The 25274-nt window shown below is 40.9% G+C and overlaps 1 protein-coding gene across 13 annotated transcripts in view; it reads right to left on the minus strand.

The window, feature by feature from the left end:
- GPATCH2L (G-patch domain containing 2 like) overlaps positions 1 to 25274 on the minus strand; it is a 32637-nt gene that overhangs the window by 2193 nt on the left and 5170 nt on the right. For 2 of the 13 annotated variants that reach the window (XM_075151458.1, XM_075151459.1), the window contains exons 3-9: positions 22375 to 22439; positions 18779 to 18955; positions 18332 to 18411; positions 16195 to 16262; positions 15240 to 15294; positions 13147 to 13232; positions 4065 to 4156 (exon numbers count right to left, since the gene is read on the minus strand). In XM_075151458.1, the coding sequence (XP_075007559.1) occupies positions 4065 to 4156; positions 13147 to 13232; positions 15240 to 15294; positions 16195 to 16262; positions 18332 to 18411; positions 18779 to 18955; positions 22375 to 22439 (623 nt within the window). The other 11 variants (XM_075151464.1, XM_075151465.1, XM_075151460.1 and 8 more) reach the window with 10 other exon arrangements.

The following is a 25274-nucleotide window of genomic DNA, read 5'->3' on the forward strand; positions in this document are numbered from 1 at the left end:
ACACTACGACCCCCTTGCTAGCAGGCTCCCCACTCAGACTCTCCATCTTTGCTCATTTGAAAAAAAAAAAAAAAAGCAAAGGACTAAACAGGCTTCTTGCTACTGGGTACATCACACCATGACAAAGAGTGAATGCATTAGCAAGAAACAGCAGAGGGAAAATTCACCAAATTGCTACTAGCCATCAAACTGTTCTCTGACAAGCAGTTTCAGAGGCTGTTAACTGGCACCATTTAGAAATTATTATTTTTCACAAGTTAAGTGTGAATACCTGCCAAGGCAGACAAAAATCTATTTATGCAGATTTTTACCCCATACTTACTGTAATACCTGGATAGGATGCCAGTTACCATGTGCACCGCTACATATATAGGGGACTGGACCACATAAACACTAAAAACATCAGTGTAAAGCTGGACAATTGTTTACCATTTATTTCAAAACCATCTACACTTGTGGCCTATTCTGACAAATAGAAGACAGACATGACAGTCTTCATCAGATTCCTTTCAAACCAGAGAATAACTACCATGCGAATTACATTTTATACAGTATTTCTCAGACAAGTTCTACTGTGCCACTGGGGACATTATTCCATATCTATTTTCCATATCTATTGCACTGCAACGGCAAGTAACTAAACACAAGGACACTATCCATGCCTTTTGGAGCCCCTAAGTCTTAGATCACTGAAAGTTCGAAGGACTTTTATCACTACAGACTTTCTTCTTCCCTAGGCACTGGCTGTTGGTCACTGAGTTGGATGAACTTCTGGTCTAATCCAGTACAGCCAGTCTTACTTCCTCCAGATTTCCTTATTCTACTGCCAAACCACACCAGCCAGACTTTTGTTCTACCTGGTGAAAGCCTCATGCTTTAGGGCTCACACACTGCTCAATTGTCTAGTGTGGAAAGCACTAACTTTCATTTCAATCACCTTTGACAGAAATAATATCAGATTTGCATAAGTTTGCCCAACTTAATTTTGTAACAGTCACTCCCTGAAGTGCAAATGAATTCTGAATTTTCTACCCACTTTTTGTTGCTCTCAACAGCCGTGCCTTTTTCCAAAATGTTATTCTTTAACCGCTATCTCAGTTATGGTATTTAGGCCAGTTAGCCTCAAAGGGCAGGACTAATACCAGAATTTTAAAGCTGTAACATATAGAGTTATACAAATACAATAGAGACCTAGGCACCTCTGCTACAGTAATGCATGTTTTTTGATGTTCATACAAGGGTCTCTGACAAAAGATGCTTTGCCAGAACCCATAAATACTCACATTCATGAAAGTACGTGAGAAGACAGGGAATAAACTTAGTTTGCCTGGCTCCCAAATAAACATATCTCTAGCTCCCTTCTCTCATTCCTGCAGCTAGAAGGGAGACACCATCCACATCTCATATGCCTTTTATTAGCATCTTCTGATTTCAGCCAAATTCAACTCCAAACTTTCTGTGGATGGTGGGGGGGTGAGGCGACAGGGGAAGATTTGTAGCTGCATGTTTAAGAAAGAAGCTAAATTCATCACAATGACAGGGGAGAGTGTTGGCAGAGATTTGAGCTATTTATTCTTTTAGGAAAATCCTATAAAGAATGACACGAGGAAGCCTCTATCTGCAGTCTTGTTCATCACACTGGTGAGGACTCCGATAACAGATGTATGCAGTAGTGTGATTTAGTGCCAGGAGCTGGCCCCTGATGTGTATTAATACAGCGGCAAAGCGGAACGAGCCCCTCTTCATCACTCATCTCTATAAAAGAGGTGGAATCCGAGATGGCCCGATGTTCGGCAGAGCAAGCCCATTTGTTCTGCTGACTGATGGAGCCAGCTCAGGCTGTGTCCTTCACCTCCATGGGGCACTCAGGTTGCAAAAAAGGAGATCACTGAAGCAGGACCTGGTCAACAAGTGAGACGAGAGCAGTTGGACTCAGCTAAGGAGCTATTTAAAGGTGAAGAAATCCAGCACTCTGTGTGCCTGCAGTGACAGGCATGGGCCTGCTTTCTCATTCACCTGTGTTTCATCTTTTGCAGAAGTAGTAAAACAGCACAAACATAAAAAGCCTCTGTAGTGAGAAAACGAGGCTGCCATGATTCCACAGGTACCAGGGAACCCCAGTATAAGAGATTTATATAGGGGCGAGTAGATGCATGGCAAGGGAGAAAAATCTGTATCTCTCTCATCAATGTCTAACAAGCATAAGAGTCTTCAGTTAATTCTACATTATTGCAGAACAATCCTACGTATTTCTTCAGGCATTAGTAATTCCACTGTCAGATCACCTTTGACAGAAATAATACCAGATTTCAGAAGTTTCCAAGTTACATGCCCAGGTTGTGCTCCAGCTGCAATTCGGAGACTGCTGTAGAAAGTCAGCTAGGACACAGCTTCAGTTACCCAATCATAAAAGTTTCTTTCTGCAAGTCAGTATTGTAGCAAACCCTGCCCATAGCTGTTAATTTTGCTGGGGATATTTCTAAACAGGATCTAAGGAAGAGATCTTTTACCATTTCTGACCCTTAAAGGCCTTGCAGCACTTTTCTCTTGATGATCAGCACAAGCATCCTGTCCAGATTCAAGTAACTACACTCTCTTTCCTGATCTTGTAATACATACTCTAATTTTCTCTCCCTTACCCCTAAAAAAAAAAAAACAACCCTTTCAAACCTCTGTGCTATTTTCCAGTGCTGAGTTCCACTCCAGATGCAGATTCAACTCTTCAAAGAGCGTTCACTATACAATTTGCCTAGTCAGGTAAGTACAATTTACATAATATTTTGAAACACGTAGGCATAGAAATAGCAGCTCTCCCTATAGAAAGCGACCAGCAATGAAGTACAGAATACACTTTGAACAATAAATAAATGGATAGGTAACAGGGGACAGTGAGACACTAGCATTCATACCAAGAAAACCTAGGATCCCTGAACTAAAATTTTGTTGGATATATGATTTTACTAACCCTTTCACTACAGAAGTTTGAATATCCTAGCATGGAATACTCAAAAGCCAGGAAAGAATATCCTAAATAAAGAGTCAATAACAGATGACACTTTTGCTGAGCAACAGATTATTAATTTAATGTTTTTTTTCTCTTCTTTTTTAATACAGAACCTTTCAGACAGTTTGTAATCCAGATCTGTGGCCTGAAGCACTAGCACAGCTTTCTTCCTTCATTATTCTACTGTCTATCCACCAGCCCAAGGAAGAGATCCAAACTTCATTCCTCCTATTCATCATCAGTTCCTTTGGCCTTCCCCACTGTTTTCACATCACCATTTTTCCCATCAGCTTACCCACCGCCTTGTTACTGGATTACAACAATAGTTTTTTAATAAGCTAGTTGGAACAACATGGGTCACTTGATAGTAGGCAAAATATTTCAAGAGAGGGTAGGGTGAGAGGCCAGAAAGAAGTCTCCTAACCCCCTCTGTGTTCTGCAGATTAAAACTTTTTCAGATTCTGATAGGTAATCAATCGCTTTCCAGAAATATGCCACGTGAAAATGAACCAGCATTTTAATCACTACATCCCCAGAGCAATAAAAAGAAAAAAGTGACTATTTTCATCCACAAGAGTAAAGACAACTCTGAGGGAACAGGTGGTCTCACCCGGTGAGGATACAAAAATTGCCAGATTTGTGCTCCTGTGAAAGTGTCTAGAAACACCCTGAAAAAGGGCACCAGAGCCACCAGCTAATGTCAGCCCAACACTGAAGGAACACACTGTGTATACTGATCATCTCCTTATTACCATGTACTGCATAATTTAGGAACGGTGGAAATAACACCTTATGAAGAAACAGATTATTGCCCACTGTACAGTGAAGCACTGTAAATTATATTGACTTACCATAGCTGCATCACCAAACATTTGTTTAGTAGGCAGCTTTTGACGCTATGCAAAAACACATGATATTCTCTCTCACATGTTGCCTTTCTCACACACGTTTCATTAGTTTCAAATCAAGGTAATGCTATTTTTGACTATCGTGACTCTGGCACTTTACTCAAGAGGGACATGACTTCAGAAATGCTGGCACACAGGTAAATCCAGGTTACCTGATGTTGGGCTGGACATGGAGGCTGCAGCTGGCTTTCGTTTCCTCTTGATGTCCCTTGAACATGGTGGTCCCAGGTGTACATTTGCTTGCCTATAGAGAAATTAAAATAAATTAAACTCTGTTCCAGTATCACTTTCCTGTAAAACTCTGGCCAATCACCCTCCAACTCCCACCTTCCCATCAGCTTCTTTACTAGCAGGCAGCACAAGTCAAAAGCTTCTCAGGAAAGTTTTGCTCACATTCTTCACTAATATACCATTATGCTCCCATTTCTTTTAAGAGCTCATGCACATAAACTGCTCATAATTATTTCTTAGCCTTTAAGGGATCTGGTTTTGTATTAACTTTAGAACAACTCTTTGCATAAGTAAAGATGTGATCAAGCAGTGATATGACACATATCCTACCATTACTTCTATAAAGCGTAACAAACGTCTGCAAGATTGCTCTTTAAAGAAATTGCATGATATTTGCTCCCTGATTCAGAAATTATTCTGCAACCTATTTAGCACTGTAGAGTCAGCTTAGAATGTACCAATATTCCAAATGTCCATGCATATTGTTTCCACTACAGGAATAAATTCATAAAGTTAGGAATGCAAAACTGCCTCATGCATTTTCAAAATTATGATTTCCTTATCAAAGTGCTGTGAAAACAGATGAATCTGGCTTATGGTAATACAGTCTTGCTGCACTTGTAAACTGGCTGAAAGGCATAATCTGTCCTGGTCATATCAGCTGTTAAGTCTGAAGCTTGCTGATGACCACTTCAGTTTAACCATTTGCCAATTAAGAAGAAACCTGCATTATTAGGACTGACTTGAACTGAGCACTCCTCCAAGTTCTAGACATAGGAAGAAGAGAAGTTTAATTCAGAAAAGACAGTCTTGGCAGCAGACCAGAGAACTTTCTCAAATACAATCCATAATGAATACAAATGCATAATTTAGCAATGACGTTGGGTTCAAATCCCTGCTTTGTCTGAGATAACAGAGTTTCTTTGGCAAGTTCCTTGGTCACTCTCTGCATCAGATCTGACATGCAAAATGCAGAACTACAGTGCAAATAAAATCCATTAAAGATTGTGAGGTGCTTACATGGTGTAAAGATTGGAACCATATAAATTTTGATGATTAAGTGATGAAAAGCTGCTGTGTCTTTCAAGCTTGTTATTTTGATTAAAAAAAAATCCTGAAAGTTTAACAAACACATTTACCAAGTACTGAAATCTTTTACAGATAACAAAAGGAAAAGTTCATGGCTTCATATTTCCATGCCAAAATAGCTTTCCAAGAAAAAAAAAAAAACCACCCCAAAAAACCAAACACACAATTTTAGATACTGAATTTATGCAAACCCAAAGTGTGCTGTTGTAGCTATATGGAACAGCATAGGGAGTACAAAAAACTTCCTACACCAGCCGAGACTATAAAATGTTTGAAAGCTGCTGGGTTTACCTACTTACCTGTAACAAATGCACAACCACAAAATAAGAAAGAAGTAGCTACTGTTCTGTCTTCTCATCTAAAATTCAAAAGTTCTACAAGAAGTCTACAAGATCTGTCATCTAAATATGGAATAGTTTCAAAAATTTTTAAATTGTGCTAAGTTTCACTGACAGCCAATTTTTCGAATCTGGGAACGCATATTAATATAACCAGACACAGAAGCCTCCTGAAATCATGAACTAAAGGCTTTCAAAAATACCAGCGCACCTATAGACTGCATATTCAAATCTTGTGTTTGTACATGTAAAGTGACTAATCTCTAAGTGACTTCACATATGCTAAAAGCTACTTTTGTACATGATTATGATAGTGGCTATATAGTATTTTAGCACAGTTCTACCATGTATTCTGAAACATCTAGGCACGCATAGCCCAAGGAAAAGATAGTCTCAATCAAGTGGAACTTCAGTTTTTTATTTTGCATCAGTGACACAGTATTAGATTACTAACTAGATGACTAGATAATTATATATAATAATCCAACTCATTTTATCACATAATAATAATAAGGTTCCCTTTTTAATTTTATGAACTTACACCAACATTAGCCAACTGATCCTTGGTGGAGAATCACTACGGACTAGGAAAGAAGTATGCACTACCATTTCTGAGAGACTTTATGTAATTTTTCCCAGTTCAAATGTTACAGCTCGGTTTTGAATAAGAGCTCCTGGTTCTCAGCTCCATGCTCAAACCACATCTACCCTTACCTCATGATTACACAGGGGTTAAAAAAAAGAAAAATGGAAACAGAATATGAGAATCTCAGAATCCCTTCTTGTAGTGAAAGTAAAGGCAAATCATACTCCAGCTGGAGACTAATAGCAAGGACACTGTATCTAGCAGCCCTGCCTCTAACACACAAAGGCTCAGAGGTCATAAATTGTCTCTGTAACATGTATTTCATTCAGGTTTATCCTTATTGATCACCCACACTTCAGTTAGTAAATCAGGAACCTATTGATTACTCACTGGCTCTGACTGACCTGGTGGTAAAAGTGTCAGTTTCAAGTGGCTGGTGCGCTTTACAGGCACCATAAATCTGCATACAGGGAATCTCCAGGTGGTAGGTACCTTGGGGGAGAGAGAAGCAGAAGAATGCACGCGGGGATGATAGTCCTCATTAAGACAGAGACAGAAAGAGTGTCTGAGGTATAATTTATGAAATATGCATTTTTTGGTAGATACCACACTTTTCAATCTAAATTTCTAATCACTAGCTTGCATAAAAGTGCTATATCGGTAAGAGAATAGAATTGGTGAAGCCCAGTTTAACAACAAACTCCTAGACTCCAAACACCACTGGGAAAGTCAGGTCATGGGTATGCGCAGCACACAACACTGCAGTGGACAGGCTGAACTATAAATTGTGAAAGTCTCACTGACAGGCTGCAACCATGAACTAGTTTTTCTGCCAAAGTTGAATTTTAACAACTCTTCTGAAAAGTTTAAAAATTACTCTGAAGTAGAACAGAACAGAGTTGAGAGGAAAGGCTGACAGAAAATGCACATTTGTGCATTGTCACAAGCCCCTCTGTGAAGAAGTCTGAGGCACAAAGCTTTGTGGGATGAAAGACCTGGGCCTAAACTGAGAAACTAGAATGGTACTTACTCTGTCCTTATTGGCTTTCAATCTCTTCTGCTAGGCTTCTATAGTTTCTTCAATATTGCTTCAATATTGCACAAACAGTAAAGTGAAAATAATTGCCTAGTTACTTTTGGACTATGGCTGGTTGATTGTAAGAAAAAAACAAAGTCACAGTGCTCAGGCACAGCTGGATCTGCTAGGTGACCAGGGACTAATGTGAAAACCTAGTTTACAGTCTAGAGAGGACTGAAATTCTAACCTGGGAAGAGAGAAAGCAGAACACACCTGGAGAGACAAAGCAGGATCCAAAGTGAAGCTACGTTGATGGCTACAATATATTCAACTCACACTGCAGCTTCTCACTGCCAGGAGTTAGTGAATGAAAAATTACATACGTATAGAAAAAATGGTTTTATATGAAAAGTCGTCTATAGTGTCTTTCTGACAGTGATGATTTTTTTTTTTTTTTAATCACAAGCTAGAGGAGTTATCCAGGAAATACGGATTTGTCTCTTGTTCTTAACATAGTACTTAAGGTACCTGATTCTGCATGCAGGTCACGCTGGAGAAAAAGCGGACTTTGCTACGCAGAAAGCTAGATTCATTGCTGTCTCTAATGTGTCAGAAGTAATGCTTCCTTTCTTTTCTTTTCTACATATTTATTCTATAACTTCATTTATATATTTTTTTAAATAATTGTAATTGCATACACCAGTCTCCTATCTCACTCCTACAGTTCAAGGTGACCACGTGCTGGACTATAGGGTCACAGGAGCTTGCCACTATTTTACATCTACCACAGGGTTTTAACAGAAAATTAGGATTGGCAGTACAATCGGAGACAATACAGAGAACAAGCAGACACCAGCCCACAAAGAACGCTACTGAACAGCATCAGGCCCCTGAAACCTTCACTATCTGTGAAGAAAAGTCTAGATTGTAAAGTGATGTCCACTCTCAAAATTTGGGGTAAAAAACACCTCAGCCTCATACCGGAGGTCTCTGAGAAGACCCTACAGAGCTAACTGTGACAATCTGTGGCCTTCTTGGAGGCAGGAGGCACATTGCACACTTGGAGGTGTTTGCCTCCCACTGGTATCTCACATCATCCAGCTTCTCTGCTGACAATCTTTATTCTAACCCTATCCTTGGAGGAAGCAAAGCACTTGGATTATGTAGTGAAAGGCAGACATTAATCTACTGTCATGCAAACAAGGGATGCTATTATCCTCATGTTAAAGTAAATGTTCAACAGAGACACCCTTCTAACAAGGATACTGCTACTAAAACTCCACACAACCCAGCTGTTGCTGCTGTGATGCTATATTCCCAGCAAACACATGCCAAATAAAAGGCTCTCTCTAAGCCCTGAAGTGTTACCTGAGGCTGCTGATGGCGGCTTCACAAAATTAATAGTAAAAGCAGAGTTCTTCCTCCTCTTTGACTACAGAGCCAGCTGGGCACCAAAGTCTGATCTGCACATAACAGGTGTAAATCAATACAATTTGCTCATCCAATCTGCACGCAAAGCTCCCATGCCTGCAGGTGGTTCTTGCTATCACATCACATTGCAGATATCTCCTGTGCATTGCAAAGTCTCCTCTGCCCTGCAGAACCTCATGGGAGAGCTGCTAGAGCGCATTTTCAGATTCCAGAATCACTAACACAGGCAGCTCACTTCTTAAATCATCATAGATCTTCATGCTGCAGCAGTCTGTTCCCCAAGTAAGCATTCTAATGACATAACAATTCCACTCCTAAAAGTCTGTGTGGCAAATGCAAGCGAACACATTTTCTTCTAGTTTTCCAGGTAAGCATTCTAAGCAGAGACCATATGATCCCATATATCACATTCTCTATTTTCACACTGAATCACATGATATCTGTGTACCAGAAAGAGTCCTAATATTTGCCAGACCTGCTGAGTACACAGATTTGATAATGGCAACATGCTTTACAGGCAAAGAAAGCAATAGCGAGTAAACAAAATTCTGAAGCCAAGGGGAATTTATTTTTCACTCCGGAGAATTAGGATTCACCGAAATGGGAGCATTAGGCCTCAGACAACTGCATGTGACTGTAGGTTGATAGCTGCTGTTCATTGCATGCCTGTCAGAAGAATTCAGTTATATCCCCAACTGCAATATTAGTCAGGCTTTAGCAAAGGAAGACATGAAAGTGCTCCAGCTAAATGGAAAAAGAGTTTTACAAAAACTAGGCAGAAAGATGCCTAAAGCAGTTGGCAGCAGACATTTTCACACAAAGACAATTCCAGGAAGATGAAGATGTATGGATAGGTTGCATGGAATGAACTGGATACTGTCCTGGTCAAGTGGGACAGCATGAAATTGTAAACATCCATTCACTCCTTCAGCTGCCCAAGGAAAGGCTTGACGTTGCGGGCAATCCCTACACTGCCACATGTTTGGCTAAGAGGCAGAAATGTCAGGATCTCTGCACAGATACAGAAGAGAAAGAATAAGATTTACTTTGACGAGCATACTTCCAGAGCTGGAACTAGAATTAGAGACATTCAAGCCTTTTCACTCTAACAGCACCACAAAATCCAAGGTATGGAGCAACTAGCAGTTTACTAGGAGATGATCACTCACCCCTTTACATCTTTATCCCGTGTTCCAGGCAAGATGAGAGACTTGCTTCTAAACCCAACTAAACTCTAGGTTTATGGTTAATATTAACTGAGAGTACATGCAAAGCGATTTTCTTCAATTCATCTGTACTGTTCAGAGGTCTCTCTAATTCTTAAAATTTCCACCTTCAACATCTACTTGCTATCTGAGGTCCACTTTTCCTATGACCTCCAGTGGGAACATTTAATTGATTTTTTCACCCATAACCCTATTTTCAAGGTTACGCAAAGGCATTAGGCACAATTTATCTTCTACCTTCCTCTCTTATTCTACCTGCTATTCAAACTCCAATTGAAGGGAACATTGGCTCTAGGCTCTTCTGAAACTCTTACCCTGCCTCAAGGAAATAACATTCCATGAACCAACAACCTGTAATATCTTCCCACTGATAGACCCATTGAATAACCAAAATCTAATAAGATATTCCGCTTGAGCCTGTAAAAAATCCTCTTAAGTACAAGGAGTTTAAGAAGAAAATTCTGTTCAGACCACTCCTTTCTCCCAGAAAGGCAAATGGGCAGAGGGGAAAGAGGGGAAGGATCACTTGGGCTGTCCATGCAAGTCTCTACTTGCTTGCTTTTAACAGCCTGCATCCTCAAGCCGAAACCTTAACAGACAAGACATGATTAGCAAATGCTTTGTGCTCTTAAAGGAGAGTAATTATAGGCATGTGAAAAAAGGAAGAGATCCCTGAGGTACTCTTCCTTGCATGCCTCCCGAGAGGCAGCAGGGCCATTAAAAATTCCATGATGAAGAGGAAAAACAGCCTGGGAACAGCCAGGAGGCAATACAGCAAATTAATACAGCAGCTGTCCCTCGGGAGGACAGCAAGAAAGCAGGAAACTCTCCTCGCTTCACAAAATAAAATTATACCACTAATGATAACAGTCACCACACACACAAAACTGCTTCTAATGATGGGTGTGAAATTCCCAGTGCTGTGCATACACTTTGAATGAAATCTCTTCTCATCACAGACATAAAGCAAGAAAGGTAATCTTGGTAGTGTACAATTTATACAGCCTTTCAAATAAGACTTCCCAAGGAACCCTCCACATAGGCTTTTCAGTGTCAAGGAGGAGGTTCTTTCTTGAACACCCCCAACTGTGCTCAGTAATCTGGCCTTCAGCTCTGCTTAAACGAAGCACTGGGTTACCAGTCTTCCCAATGAACTGCACTTCCAGATGAACTGCACCAAAATCCACCACTGAGACAAAGAAAATGTTTCCATGGGAGAAAAAAGACTCCACCTGGTAACTATACTCCATTGGACACATTTGTGACAGCAGAAAATAAAGAGAGGGAGGTAATTTTGCATGGCATGGTGAGCATCAGGTTGAAGAAATTGGATGTCCAGAACATCAAGACAGTTTCTTCTCTAATACATTTCATATCATTCTTGGGGGATTAGCCTTCCCCTCTCCCCCCCATTCTGACAAATTTCTGAGTAGAGTTTCTCCAGGATGAGGTGCAAGTGGTTAGGAGCTTACTAAAGCACAAACTACTGGAATTGACTCCACCTATGGCAAAAGAGGAAGATGTTAACTGGGGCAATGGCTGAACAGCGCTTACAGAGATTACCTGAACCTCCTGTAAGAAAATGGGACTACTAATAGGCTTAGCTCTTGAAGCACCTAAAGAACAACTATTGTCAAGAAAACATTGCTGTGAAGGAACAATTTCCTTCTGTGCCCTTGGCAGCATCTTTACACAACGCAAGCACCTTGCACTGAAGAGTTCAATCCTTGCCACATACATGGGGCCACATAACACATTCATTCTTTCCATATTTTTTTCTCCTATAAAGATTCCTGAGCACATTTCACACTAAAACAGGAACTACTTTCTCAAACTACAGGCACTTAAAAACACAGCTGCCTCTGGGATGGGACAACTTCTCTGCCAACGTTCAGTAACAATTCACCGGGGATTATGTTTGTCAGGACACCAGTCACCTGTTCATTAGAGGAAGGAACCAAGCATATATGCATTGCTTAACTACACTACATATTCAGCAAAACCAACCAAACATGATCCCTCCAAGTTTAGAAATCCCTTGCCATAACGAGTAGCTTTGGAAAGGGCCTTCACTGATCATCACAAAGGTATTTGAATTTGTGAGCATGATTTGTCTAGCTCTCCTTTCTGGAAGACAAACTTCTGTAGAGCACTAAGTAAAACATTCGAGGCACAAGAAAGGTTATCCTAGCTGTAAATGAAGAGACAATCAATCTTCTTGTTTCACGGGCACAAAACATTCCCAGACTGGGGCAAAGGCACAGAAAGGAACCAATTTGCTGATGCCCAATCTTCTGAATTCTTTTTATTCTCATCCAGTTGAATGTTTAAGAGCTGATTTCTTCCTCCCTCCCCCTTTCCAGCTTTAACATGCTGGCTACAGCAGCATGAGGTCATGGTGCGACATCACAAAATTCCCTGCAGAAGCCAGTGGGAGGAGAGGCTTTGCTGGGTGGGTGCCAAGCTTTCGTTCAGACACATACAACCTCAGTACATTTTTCATGCTCTATTTGCTAATTAATAAGGGAAAGAAAACCATGAAGCTGAAAGTCCAGACGTTTCTTTCAGGTTTGGTCCTTCGTACAAGCACATAAGCAGAATTGTGTCCCAAGCAAGGCTTTGTCTCCTTGCACAGGGAAAGAGCTCAAGGGCACCTTGCCTTTAGATAGTCACCTGCAGCACAAGAACAGGAGTCACCTCCAAGGCCAACACTTGAATTTAATTTAGGATTAGTCAGCAGAAGGTGCCTGAATAGCATATTAACCCCAACTATGCAGACTCAAATATACCTCAACATTTGGCCAGACCAGATCTAAATTTCAGCTATTGCAATAGAGAGATATCAAGCCCTTAGAGGTCATCTCAGGTGAGTTCTGAATCTATTCGGAGGGTCTATTTTAGGCATCCGGGATACCAAAATCCCTCAGCACATCACCCACACGAGCTTGTCAGCACTTTCCCTCTCATCTTGTCCTGATTTTAATAGTGGGCAACAACACTATGCCCATTTTTACCTACACAACAGACTTGCAGCAACTCACTGCACAATCCAGAACAGATCACATTTATTTCTAAAAGCACAGTATGTTCTGCCTGTCTGTCATACACTGTTTCATATACTCTAAGCGCTTAGTGTGTTGAGACTCTCAAATAATCTGCATTGGTATGTTTTATGCTAAGTTTGAACAAAGGTCTCCTAGGGAAAAGTCCATTAACTTCCAGGTCCATGAGTATTGTTCAGACCACATAGTACTACTGAAGATAACCATGGGAGGGAAGTGAGACAACCCCAACAGAGCAGAGCAAGGGAGTTACCTGGCAGTGCAGTGTGCTGGTGAGCATCTTCGGTGGGAAGCATCAGCAAGCACATCCAGAGAGTACAGAGGAGATAATGGATTGAACTGGAAAGTCAAGAGATTTTATTTAAGCAAAGTGTTAAAAGAAATCGTCTCCAGATACAGCTGCTCAGATCTATTCCCTATAGTTGTTCATACAGTATAAGGAGACCTTTCCGACACATCAAGGGGTGAAACTAGGTGAGAACGGACTCTCACTTCAGACAAAAGGGTAGCACAGGGTGCAACAGCAAATCTCATAACCATCTTCTCACAACAGTCTTATAAGCACACTCCTCTTTCAGCTCGCATTATTACAAATGCTGGTTGACTAAGAGCATACTCAAAGAGCTCTACTGCTGCATGCCATGAGCAAAAAGTCTGCCTCCCTTTCGGAAAGCCTCTTGTCTACCCTCACATTGTAGAGAGAAAAGTCACTGTTACGAATGGTGTAAGCATAGAGCTTCCCACAGAGCAGTTCCAATATTCCCTATGGTCATAGGTATTACTGAAACAGACCTCTAGAAGACTCAGGCCCACCAGGTTCAGTTCACAATGAGCTCCCAATTCATTCCACAGCAAGTGAGCTGCTCCTCCCACTCCCAACTCACCTCACAAGCTTTCTTTGCAAACTGCTTAAAACAAATTTCTGAAACACTGCATGATCAGGCTAATCTTAGATCCCTTGTTAGACATATACTAGACAAATCCTGAAGGCATCAAACCTGTGCAAGACAGCTTGTTGTAGAAGACCCAACTCTTAAGATTTTTTTTGAAAGGTCTGGACAGAAATGGAATAATCTAGTCAATCAATGCATGGAGCAAACTTTGCTCAATATGCAAATAGAAGGTTTAGACTGGTAGTTTCTCTGGGGTACTGCATTACACTTCCATTCAGCGTCTCCTCTTTATTTATAATTCACACCACAAGCAGTAAATTCATTTCCATTTGCTTTGCAAAGTGCTACACCAATCTCCAGAACACTTTTCTTGTATTACTAGGATTACTGATGCATTTTCAAGTAAGGACAAATGAATAATCCACAGCTGTAGCAGGACTCGTCATAAAAGCTATCTGCAACTCTAGAACTCTGTACTAGGCCTTTGCCTTCAACCTTTCTGAGAAAGAAGAGGCACTATGCACCACAAAGCTGCTGCTATCAGGGAGCTCCTCCTTAGGTTGGACTGTTAGTTTACTGTCAGTGAATTAGCACTGCAGATGCACAGTAGGGGAGAATCACCAGTAACCCTCTGTAGCTGATTCAAGTTCATTTAAGAAAGACAAAAGTAATTTGTTTTAGTAATTTAAAACTTATGTAGTTATCATTCTTATCTTTAGCAATATAAAAGTGGTACGTGAAATGTTCTCATTAGTGGAAAATACCCAATAGCACAAAGGCCTGCAAATTATTTCTTGCCATATATGTATTTTTAGTCACCTGAAGTGTAAAACAGATTTCAATCCCACCAACCACAAACCAACTCGCAAAGGAATGGAAGCGAGTGTGCATGGCTAGGAACACTGTTATAATACAACTGCTCAAATGGAAGACCCTTTTTGCTTTCAGCTATCAAGAACCCGAGCTCTTATATCTTAAGTAAAAAAGCCTCCTAACACTGAAGTTATGAAAGATTTACTGAAGAATATAAAAGTGCATACACAAAAGAGTTTCAGTTAAAAGAATGCCTGTTTCTCTTGCTTATCACCTCTCACATTTTCCTGTTACGGCTGCTATTTAACTACAACCAGCTCACCATTTTTTTCCCTTCTCTGTTGATGAGACTATCAGGTAGAAGCCTGAGCCAAACAAGACAAAACAAAGCATTTAAAAAGAGAAAAATGTTCCAATTCTTACAGAATTTTGAGAGGCCAAAGTTCCTCCTGCAAGAGGCATTTTCCCTCCCAACCATTGTCAGAGAGGAAGGCCTACACTAACCTGAAACAGGGAGATAAACAGAAGGAGTTCCTGAGCTATTCAGTTTAAATAGACAATATAATGCCAGAGACATGGGTTGTGTTCAAAGCCCAGAAGACATCAGTTACCAGAATGAGAAGGGACAGGGCTGCCTTACCTCATGTGCACAGGCCACAGTGTGTGGGAAATCAGAAGCCGGCACTTTGTTCTTTCTAGAGAGAAGGAAACCAAGAAAATAAAAAAGGTAGAGCAGAGTCAGCTTACCTGGTTGCGATCTCTCTTCCCCATGGATGGTAACCAAAAACTGGAAGGAGGCAGAGTCGGAAGGATAGGTGCGAGCAATGCCAAGGAAGGAGCAAACACAGGGGAAAAAAAAGGAGGGTTGGGGGTAAGAAGAGAAGGGGAAGGGAAGGACAAAGATGGAGGGGGAAGGACAAAGATTAAACATCAGCAGGACTCATATTAAAAACAACAAATTTCAGATCCAAGGAAGAAAACTGGATACCAACAGCTGGTGAAGGCTGGACCCACTGCACTACAGTCAAGAGGTGCCACCCTTACCTATTCACTGCTCAACAACAATAGCATTAGAGAGATGCCAAAGATACGCACCATGACTATTCCTGGTGCTGACTACAATTTAAATACACCAACTGGGGAAGGAGATAGAACACCAAAGAAAGAGAAAGCAATTTCGCAGCTGCCTTGTCAGCATCATTTCTGCAGTCTGGGCATGCACCCATAGCATGACTCCACACAGAAGCTTTTTAAATAACTAACATATAGGGCTCAGTCTTCTCATACTGTGCAGAAGATCTGCAGTTATTGCAATGGCACATTATAAGGGAGGGGGGAAGAAAAAGCTGACTGTAACCAAAAGGGCATTTGAGCAGTCTCCACACACTGGGGCAGCCTTATAAACAAAAAAGAAGTCAGCAATTGCAAATAAAAAGGAGAAGCCATCAGTAGAGGACTGTCTCCCATTCCACAGGTCACTGCATGCTTAAGTTACCACCCAGCTCTTCATTCCCTTCAGTCCCAGGAGGGAACAGGACCCTATAGTTCTTCCTCCCCTCCCAAAGTTCTACACAACAGCTAGTTAAGGGCCTTACTCTTTCTGGCGCGGATCACTAACAATATGACCTAGCCTCTCGGTGCCCAGAGCGCTCATGGAGGTCTCCTGAAACACAAAGACAGGTAAAAGGTTGTAGACTCTCACGCAGTGAGCAGACATAATAGTTCGCTGCTACCAGTAAGAACAGATCTTACTCCCCTGGGCCACATCCTTTCCTTCTCAGCCCATTCTCAGCTAAACATATTCACCCTCTCCTTTTAGAACCTCAACTGAGCTGATTTAACTAATTAGAATGGCAGAAAATCATTCAGATTTATTTGTGGGGCTTGTTTTTTATTATTTTAGTGACAATATTTGCTTGCACAGGGGTGCATCAAGGACTGGACCAGAACAAAGTATGCAGCACAAGGATGCAGTTAAGAACAGGGGAAATGGCTGATAAGTGCTTATTTCCATGTTACTGGGGTCAGCTGGGCCAGAAACAGGACATCACACTGTCCCACTAACAATGGGGATTCACCAAGCACAGGTGAATGAAACAAGGAGTACGCATGAAGCTTTTGCCGTTTCTGAAAGCAGCAATTCAGCAGCAGGACCTCTAGCAGCTAAAGAAAAGGCAGATCCTAGGAGAAAGGACTTGCTCTGGGAGCACGCTTCTCACTGCGAGACACTGCCCTGTGTATGTGCTTGATGCTGGCATACACATACACACGTAGCCTGAAGCACCAGCTGTTCATACCTGCATAGCAACTACCTCCAAGAAAGAAATATACTTTGTAGTAAGGGTCTGAAGATGAGGGTAAAAGGCTTTCACAGGTAAGATGCTTCACAGTTTGTGCCAGGTACATAGGCAAAACACACTGAAAGTTTGGGGGGAGTTGTAGCAGCAGGGGTGAAAGATGGGCTATTTGTTACAGCAGGAAAATTATTAACTTAAAGTGCCGTAATGTTTAAATTTACGGTTTATTACTGTGTAAATTACAAGCCGTACTTTTGGTAATTAGCAGCTCGCTGGCGGGGAGCTCTGAATGAAACTCATTATTTATGATTACAATTTAGAAAGAGATGGGGAAGGGGGAGCAGTGACCTCCGCTACAAATGACAAAGATCCCTTTAAGGTGATGAAGATGAATTAAACAAGTAAATATTATCCTTCTCATTTGGATCATTAGATGTGCTGCCAACAGGCCCAGCCACTTGCAGGTGGCCTGAGGAACCCTACCCAAAGCCAGTCTCTTGCCAGCTGAGGATTCATATTTTAAATGCTGGTTACAACTAAGCAAGGTGAGTGGAAAAAGGAAGGGGAAAACAAGGATCTTTCAAGTGTGACTGAACAGAAGGAAGAAGTCACACTCCTCTAGACTCCGGGCCTCTCTAACACACCTTGCTAACAGACTCTCTAAAGCCAGTCAGCTCAGAATATATGCCAATATTTTCAAAAGCACAGAGCATATCCCAATAAAAGTAACGCCAAACAGTCAACACCTTCCTTCTCAGAAAAATCTTTTATGACAGACAGCAGCACTCAACACTGCAAGATCCAGACCCGACCAGATGTATCCCTCCCTCTTTTAGACAGGCATCTGCAAAATATTGCTTATTTCCTTAAAAAGAGGACTAATATTTTGTTTGTTGCTTGCCCTACATATAATAAACCAATGGCTTTGGGTAACTTTGCATTATTGCATATACCCTTTTATTCTTCTGTCTCCCCACTAAAAATGCAACTGCTAAAACCACCTTCCTTTGCTGCAATTCATATCAGTCTACTTCCCTATCTAAAATTTGGCCCTTCTTCACCTTTAAGTCACCTCTTTGCCCTTGTAGTCTCAGATTATGAGCATGCACAAGCCTCATGCCATCATCATTTTCCCTTACATTCTGTCTAAATCTTCTTGATATTTATGCTTCCTGTCATTCATCTTCAGACCTCCTTTCATACTGCTTTTAGCACTGATCAACTGTCTTTGCCACTCCAAACCTGCCTTAAAATCCACTTAGTCACTCAATCAACTTCTGACAGTCAAAGCAGTTAAACAAATCAAACAATACACAAAACAAAAAATGTACAGGGGCCCTTTCTGCAGAAAACAATTCCCATGATATCTTAGAATAGTACTTCAGGACTGATCAGCATTGGAAATACAAAATTATTACCCTGCAAACAGGAATACCTTGCCAACAAGCCTCCTCCGACCTTTTCGGAGACAACGGGCAGCAGCTCCTGGAAGGCGATTCAGGCGAGCATGAAATCCTGAAAACCAAACCCAGAAAAACTGAGCGACAAATACAGAAGATTCTTCCTGACAAAACTACCAGGAAAAACAGTTCAGTGGTCAAATCAGATTCTCTGTCTCTTGTTTCACAATCTGCAAGAGGTAGATATGCCAATTTATTCACAAATCAAATAAAATCCCTGTTTAAAAAAAAGAAGACTCAAGAACGTGGGCAACTGGTATGAGTATTTCAGTATCCTCTCCAATAGTGCAGCCATTTTTAATCTGATCATTTAAAAAACCAGATCACTAACATCAATTTAGATTGCAGCACCTGTGAACAGAATCTACTCTTGCCATCACATCAAAAGTTCTCAAACACATGGCATTCCTTATGGACCTCACCTCTCTGAGCTGGCCGCGAAGGCAAAAGGAACGTGGAATCTGAGAGCTTGTCCAGGCCTGAGTCAATCCGCTCCACTTCAGATCGGTGGTCAGCTCCCCACTTGGGAAGAAGGTTGGGGACAGTGAATCCTGGAACACATTCTCCTTCATAAAACCAATCACTTTGCTCATCATCTCCTAAAGAAATAGGATGGAATTAGCCACAAGTAACATCAATGTGCCCTGTGACAGTCCCACAAAATACTACAGGTAGGCATTTCTGGATGTCAAACAGCTGAAGTCTCATTAAGAATTCCTTCCTGAAGACCATTATATTTGTATTCTGTTTCAATGTTCTGCAGTAACCATGGGGCCTCACTAAATGCTTTAAAATATCCAACTCATCAGTCTACAGAATTTCCCTATAGAACAAAGCCCTCTTTATAGACCTGCCTAGGGCAGCTTTAGCACTCTGTTGCGACTGCATCTCATCAACCTTAGTTCAATGTTGTGTGATGTCTTATGCACAACTCTTTCTCTGAAGTAATTACTGTGACAGAGGTAGAGGCCAATCATTTGGCACACGTTATAGGCTGTCACAGGAGAGACTTCATAACAGGAGAAGACCAGGCTTACGGACTAAGCAAAAGGAGCATACTCACTGATGAGAAAGATCCCTAGTCTCCTAAGACAGCAGCTAAGAGGAAAACACACAACTATTAGAAATGATCACTCTGAGTGAAAGTACTAACCATGCTGTGAGTCTGTCTTAATCAAAATTTCTTAGAATCTGTCAGAACTACAAACCCTCTGCAAACTAGAGCAGCAGCAACAGAAGTCATGACCAAAGTCTCCATAAAGCAGGGTCACTGTAATTAATGCAGTTACAGTCTAAAACTGCATCAGACACCATTCATGGTAAATCTGCCTGGCCAGAAATCTCCCGAGAGCAGTACCACATGAGCTACGTAAGAAAACAGCAAGAAGAGGGCAAAGAACCTGACACACTTAGCTTTTCAGTAGCCCAACTAACAAACAGTCCCATGTAATCGCAAGGTATTTCACCTTGCCTTAAAAAACTAACACACCTGACTTAGGGAAAACTCTCATTAGCCTACCATTAAGTCTCAACTCAAGCATCCCCACTTACTCTCCTTTCCTCTCCAAGTTACATTATTCCTGACTGAAGTCCATTATGCCTACCCACACATCTTGCCAGACAAAAAAAAAGAAGAAAAAGAAAAAATACAAGAAAAAGAAAAAAACTCATCCTAGTAAGAATGCTGCAATCTTGCACATAACAAAAGAAGCAACACCCAAAACCATCTCCGATCACCAACAGGTAGGACAGCCAGAACACTTCGTTCCAAAGATCTGACATTGCTTTTTATTTCTGTGATATATCAGTTGACCTAGCATGCTTGTGACAAATATATTTTAAAATATAAATATCCCTACCCACTTTATAGTAAATTAAAACTAAGTAATGTTGGATAGTTCTTCTAAGTGATTATAATTTGTGCAAAAATATCCCTCCAGTTTTGGATCTATAAGCATAGTGAACTGTCATATCTCAAATCACTACTTTCACAAGACAAACTTTAGCAACCAGGATCATATGCTAATACCGCAGTAACTTTCACCGTGAGAGATCCCACTGCATTTAACAAAAAAAAAACCCACCAAAAAAACCCCACAAACTTACAATCAAATTATAAACTAGGACCATTCTCTGCTCACAGAAGTGCACTGGTAGCTGGAATTGCAAAGACAACCTATTTAATTAGCAACAGCACAAATATTACATGACATAACCTCAAAAGAAGGGGGGAAAAAAAACTACAGTCAATTTAAGTACACTTCTATCTTAAATTTCCCATTATTCAGCTTGGAATTGTACTAGAAAACTATTTCTAAGATGATGATCTGTGACCAAAAAAAAAAAAAGCTTTGTGCTCTCTCCATCTCACTGAAGTGGAGAGCTGTTGTTTATTATTTACTTTATGACTAGAAATTGTGTAAAAAAAAGGAAAGGGAGATGTTTCTTATTTAACCTGAAAGTGCAACATTTTTTAACCCTTTTTAACATAACTGTAAGATAAAACATCTTGGCCAGAAAGCTATTATAGTATAAACAGTGTGTTTGAACAGACAGAGGCCTGATGACGAGAATGTCAAATCTCTTCTAGTACCTAGACACGGAAGGCTGTAATTGGATTTTATTAATTTATTTAAGTAGTATATTCTACATGCTCTTATATACTGGGTATCCTACTTCTAGTAGCAGCCAAAAGTTAATGCCTAAAACAGGGTATAAAACCAGGACAAGTATATAGGGCAAGCATATAGATAAATGTATATATATACTTATGCAGTCTACATCAATCTTGCCTCAGGTGATGAAGTAAAAGTTCAACACTTCATTCACCACCCTGCTTCATCATCTGATATGCAGGTGTTCACTAATTTCAGCTCCCCCAGAACGGTCATCAGTAAAAAGAGAAAACAAGATTTTACTTTTCTGTTGCTTTTGAAGGATGGGAGGCTGGAAACAGTGATTTTTCAGCAAAGGTCAAAGCTGATATTTGAAATCCCTACTCTTAGGGAAAGTATTATAGCCACTTAACATCACAACAGATCGGCCCTACAGCCTAACACATCATCAGAAAACACATAAGCATATTTGCTATCATAGTGTTGCCTCACATCCAGATACCCGGGTCAGTAACAAGCTAGTGGAAGCAGCATTTCCTACTGAGTTACTGATACTACTTCCTTTAGCAGTCATATATTCCCAGAAGAGATCTCATACAAATCTTAGCTTATGAAATGTGACAGAATCAGAGTGCACACCAGCAGAAGCTGCATGGAATTACAGGTCTCTAGGGTCACATTCCACCTGCTCCAAATATAATAGTCCTGAGTGCCTATGTGCCTACTACAACCTCTTTCACGCTTACTTCTGCCATATACCCCATAAACCGGACACTGTGCTGTCACTGATAAATAAAATCTGATTACAGTCCACACTCAAACCTCATAAGAAACCATTTCTACAGGCATTGAAAATACTAGGCTCAACCAATGCACACAAAAGCAAGGGAGGAATGTGTATTTAAAGAAATAAAATCTATCACATATTACTGTTGTCTTCTCAGCACAGTCCGTTAGGTGACTTGTCAGTACTAACTGATTTTTTTTTTCACATCGTCTCTTCCTAACCATAGAGAAAACAACTAACAGATTCAGGCACTAATGGTATGTAGACAACAATTAAAACACCTGTAGAAACAAATCATAAGCTCTGCTCTTTCATTATGGTGAGCTCCAAAACTTCTCTTGTATTTCCGTGCCCTTCCATAATGATAGCTTCTTATACTTCAAATGTTATGGATCTGATATACAAAGTATTTCAGCAGGAAGAGTGTACTGTTATCAAAATCACACCTTTGTAGCCCGCGGCTCATTTCTTAACTTCTACCCCCCCCCAGCCACTGGCCTTTCTCCCATGCTTCCCTCTCTGTCCCTCTTCAAACATAGATCTTTCTTTCTATTTTTGAAGAAAGTAAGAGAAATTCCCCAGCAACACATGAGCAAAATCACACGACAGTTGTTACCTTGGCGGCCTTCATCATTGGTAAACAGGCCAGTATCACTGCTGCTGCATACACTGCTGGTTTCACTGGAATAAAAACAAACAAAAACCCCCATTGTTACAATTGCAGCAGATACAAAACAAAAACCACTTTATTACATTTTACTAGCTTCTCTGAGCCCAAAATGCTTTACACATCTCACAGAAATTGCATTTCAGACACATGGCTGGCTCTAGCATGGGACGTAATTCCTTTGTGTTAGAACCTAGCAATGCTGCATCACTTGAAAAAGAGTAGAATCCTGTATCTAGTCTAGTTCTAAGTTATCAAAAAGTAATTAATACAATGGCATTTGCCTCGGGTACTAGAGTTAATAACCTAACTATGACATTGTCTGTAATACTCACTAGGAAATTAAGTGCAGTTAAAAACTCTGTCCTTGGGTCACATAACAGCTACTGAAAACCCTCTGAAGTTTTCTACTTCAGATTCCTTTTTCTCAAAAATGTTATACAGATAGGTAAACCCCCCTTTAATCTATGGCAACTTTTATTTTATTTGGAGGGAAGAGCAGCCGGTATGTTCACAACTCTTCAGCTAAATACCTTAGCACAGCATGACTTGCTGCTGCTGAATGCAATCTCATTACAGCATGCTTTGCATTTGCTGAAGCAGTTCAGGAGACTTAATTCTTGAACCAAAGAATTAAACTAGAAATTAATGTGTAGAAAGCCGTTAATTGACTGTAAAGCTGGATGAATATTTGTAGCAGAAGTACATGCTCAGGTCAGTCCCAAGCATCTGATGGCTTTAATGCTGATATTAAATCAATCCTTGGACACTTCGGGCAATACTTCCTCTGATTTAGCTGAGAAATACCAGAACAAGCAGAAACTAGTTACTGCCCACCCCCTTAGCACTAAGGCCTCAGATGCGAACATCAGGTATAACTCAGCACTAGAATCAATCTCCAATCAGGGCGTGCTGTTAGAAAACATCTCTGGGTCCCTCTTTTCCAGGGAAATTGGATCATACTAGACACCAGTAATCAACTCGATTCAAAAGGCTGAAGGATGAGGGATCACAAAATGCGTCACCCCAAAGAATTGCAGGCACATAATAAAACCCCATTTTGTGAGCATATTATTGCTCTTAGAAAATGCACTTTAAAGTGTAGCCAAATCAACTCATCATGCTGGATATCTACAAACTCTGCACCTTCATTATTGTATAAAGTATTGTATAAAGGCCATTTAAACTTAAAGGATGAACAGTCTGTACATCATTCCCACATGTCAGTATGTAAGTTACTATCAAATTCCAAATCAGTCCATTACAAAGTTTGGCCATCCGTTCACCCTCCCACATATACATCATAGCAATTAAGGCCAAGGACTGAGAACCATGAGTCATTCGTTTCATTCCTAGCTCTCCTACCAACTCACTGTATGACCCTGGGCAAATCTCTTAGCGTGTCTGCTTTCCCTTTTGAAAGCCTGGATTAATAGTCCTCACAAGCAGCAGATGCGAGGATTGAGTGACTGCTTCATAAGGGTTTTAGCATCCTCAGAGGAAAGGTGCCTGAGAAAGGAAAAAGCATTAAGTCAAGATTCCAGATCATATTAACAGTACTTTAAGCATCCTGTTGTACTGAGAGCTCTTTAGTTCCTTATAGATACACATTACTGCCAGTGCTTTACTGGAACAAACTTTCACGGATCTCACTCTCTTCACCATCCCTTGTAACTTCAGGGCTGAACACAAACTAGACTCCTACACAAGCCTTTCTGCAGGTCCAGTAAGCACTGATTAATGACCTCCACTTGCAAAGGAGGCTACTTACCTTAACCATGAAATAATGAATGCTATTGATCCGACAAGCTACTGCTATAGAGTGTTATTGATCACCCAATCTTTGGTTAAAATGGTCCTCATTTAGCAATTTCACTGTCGCAAACACCTGGAGCAAAGCATGCTTATAATTAAATAGTTTGGGGGAGTTAAAGTGAGAGGTGATGGACAGAGATCTCAGGTTTCCCCCATTTATTCTTTCGCCTGAGCTATTGTTTGTGTCAGGAGAGATATTGATTTTCTATAAAAATAAGAAAACAAGAGGCACCGAGGGGCTGCAGAAGGTCAGGCTGGGCTGGAGAAGGAGGGGAAGCTGAACACTCTGTCTTTGTCACTTGCCTTCCAAGAGAGAGGAATTTTTTCTTTACGGAGAGACTGGCCTCCGATTCATCAGCTTAGCCAGGCTCTTGACTGCCACTGCAGGCTGTCATCAAAACAGCTCCCTTCCAAAGGGTAAAGTGACTGTACTGCACACTTGGGATGAGCATTGGTTACACTCCCAGCCCAGAATACTGCACTGGTTTTGGCTGGGAGAGAGTTAAATTTTCCTCATAGTAGCTCTATGGTGCTATGTTTTGGATTTGTGACCAAAACAGTGTTGATAACACACTGATGTTTTAGTTATTGCTGAACAGTGCTTAAACAGTGCTAAGGCCACCTCTGTTTCTCACGCTGCCCTGCCAGCGAGCAGGCTGGGGGTGCACAGGAAGCTGGGAGGGGACACAGCCAGGACAGCTGACCCCAACTGGCCAGAGGGATATCCCACACAATATGACGTCCTGTTCAGCAATAAAAGCTGGGAAAAGAAGGAGGAAGGGGGGACATTTGGAATTACAGCATTTGTCTTCTCAAGTAACTGTTACGCATGATGGAGCCCTGCTTTCCTGGAAATGGCTAAATGTCTGCCTGCCGATGGGAAGTAGTGAATGAATTCCTTATTTTGCTTTGCTTGCATGTATAGCTTTTGCTTTACCTGTTAAACCAACTTTATCTCAACCCACAAGTTTTCTCACTTTTACTCTTCTGATTCTCTCCCACACCCCACTGTGAGGGAGTGAGTGGGCAGCTGC

Source organism: Calonectris borealis, chromosome 5, assembly GCF_964195595.1.
Source record: "Calonectris borealis chromosome 5, bCalBor7.hap1.2, whole genome shotgun sequence".
In the NCBI taxonomy this organism is placed as follows: Eukaryota; Metazoa; Chordata; class Aves; order Procellariiformes; family Procellariidae; genus Calonectris; species Calonectris borealis.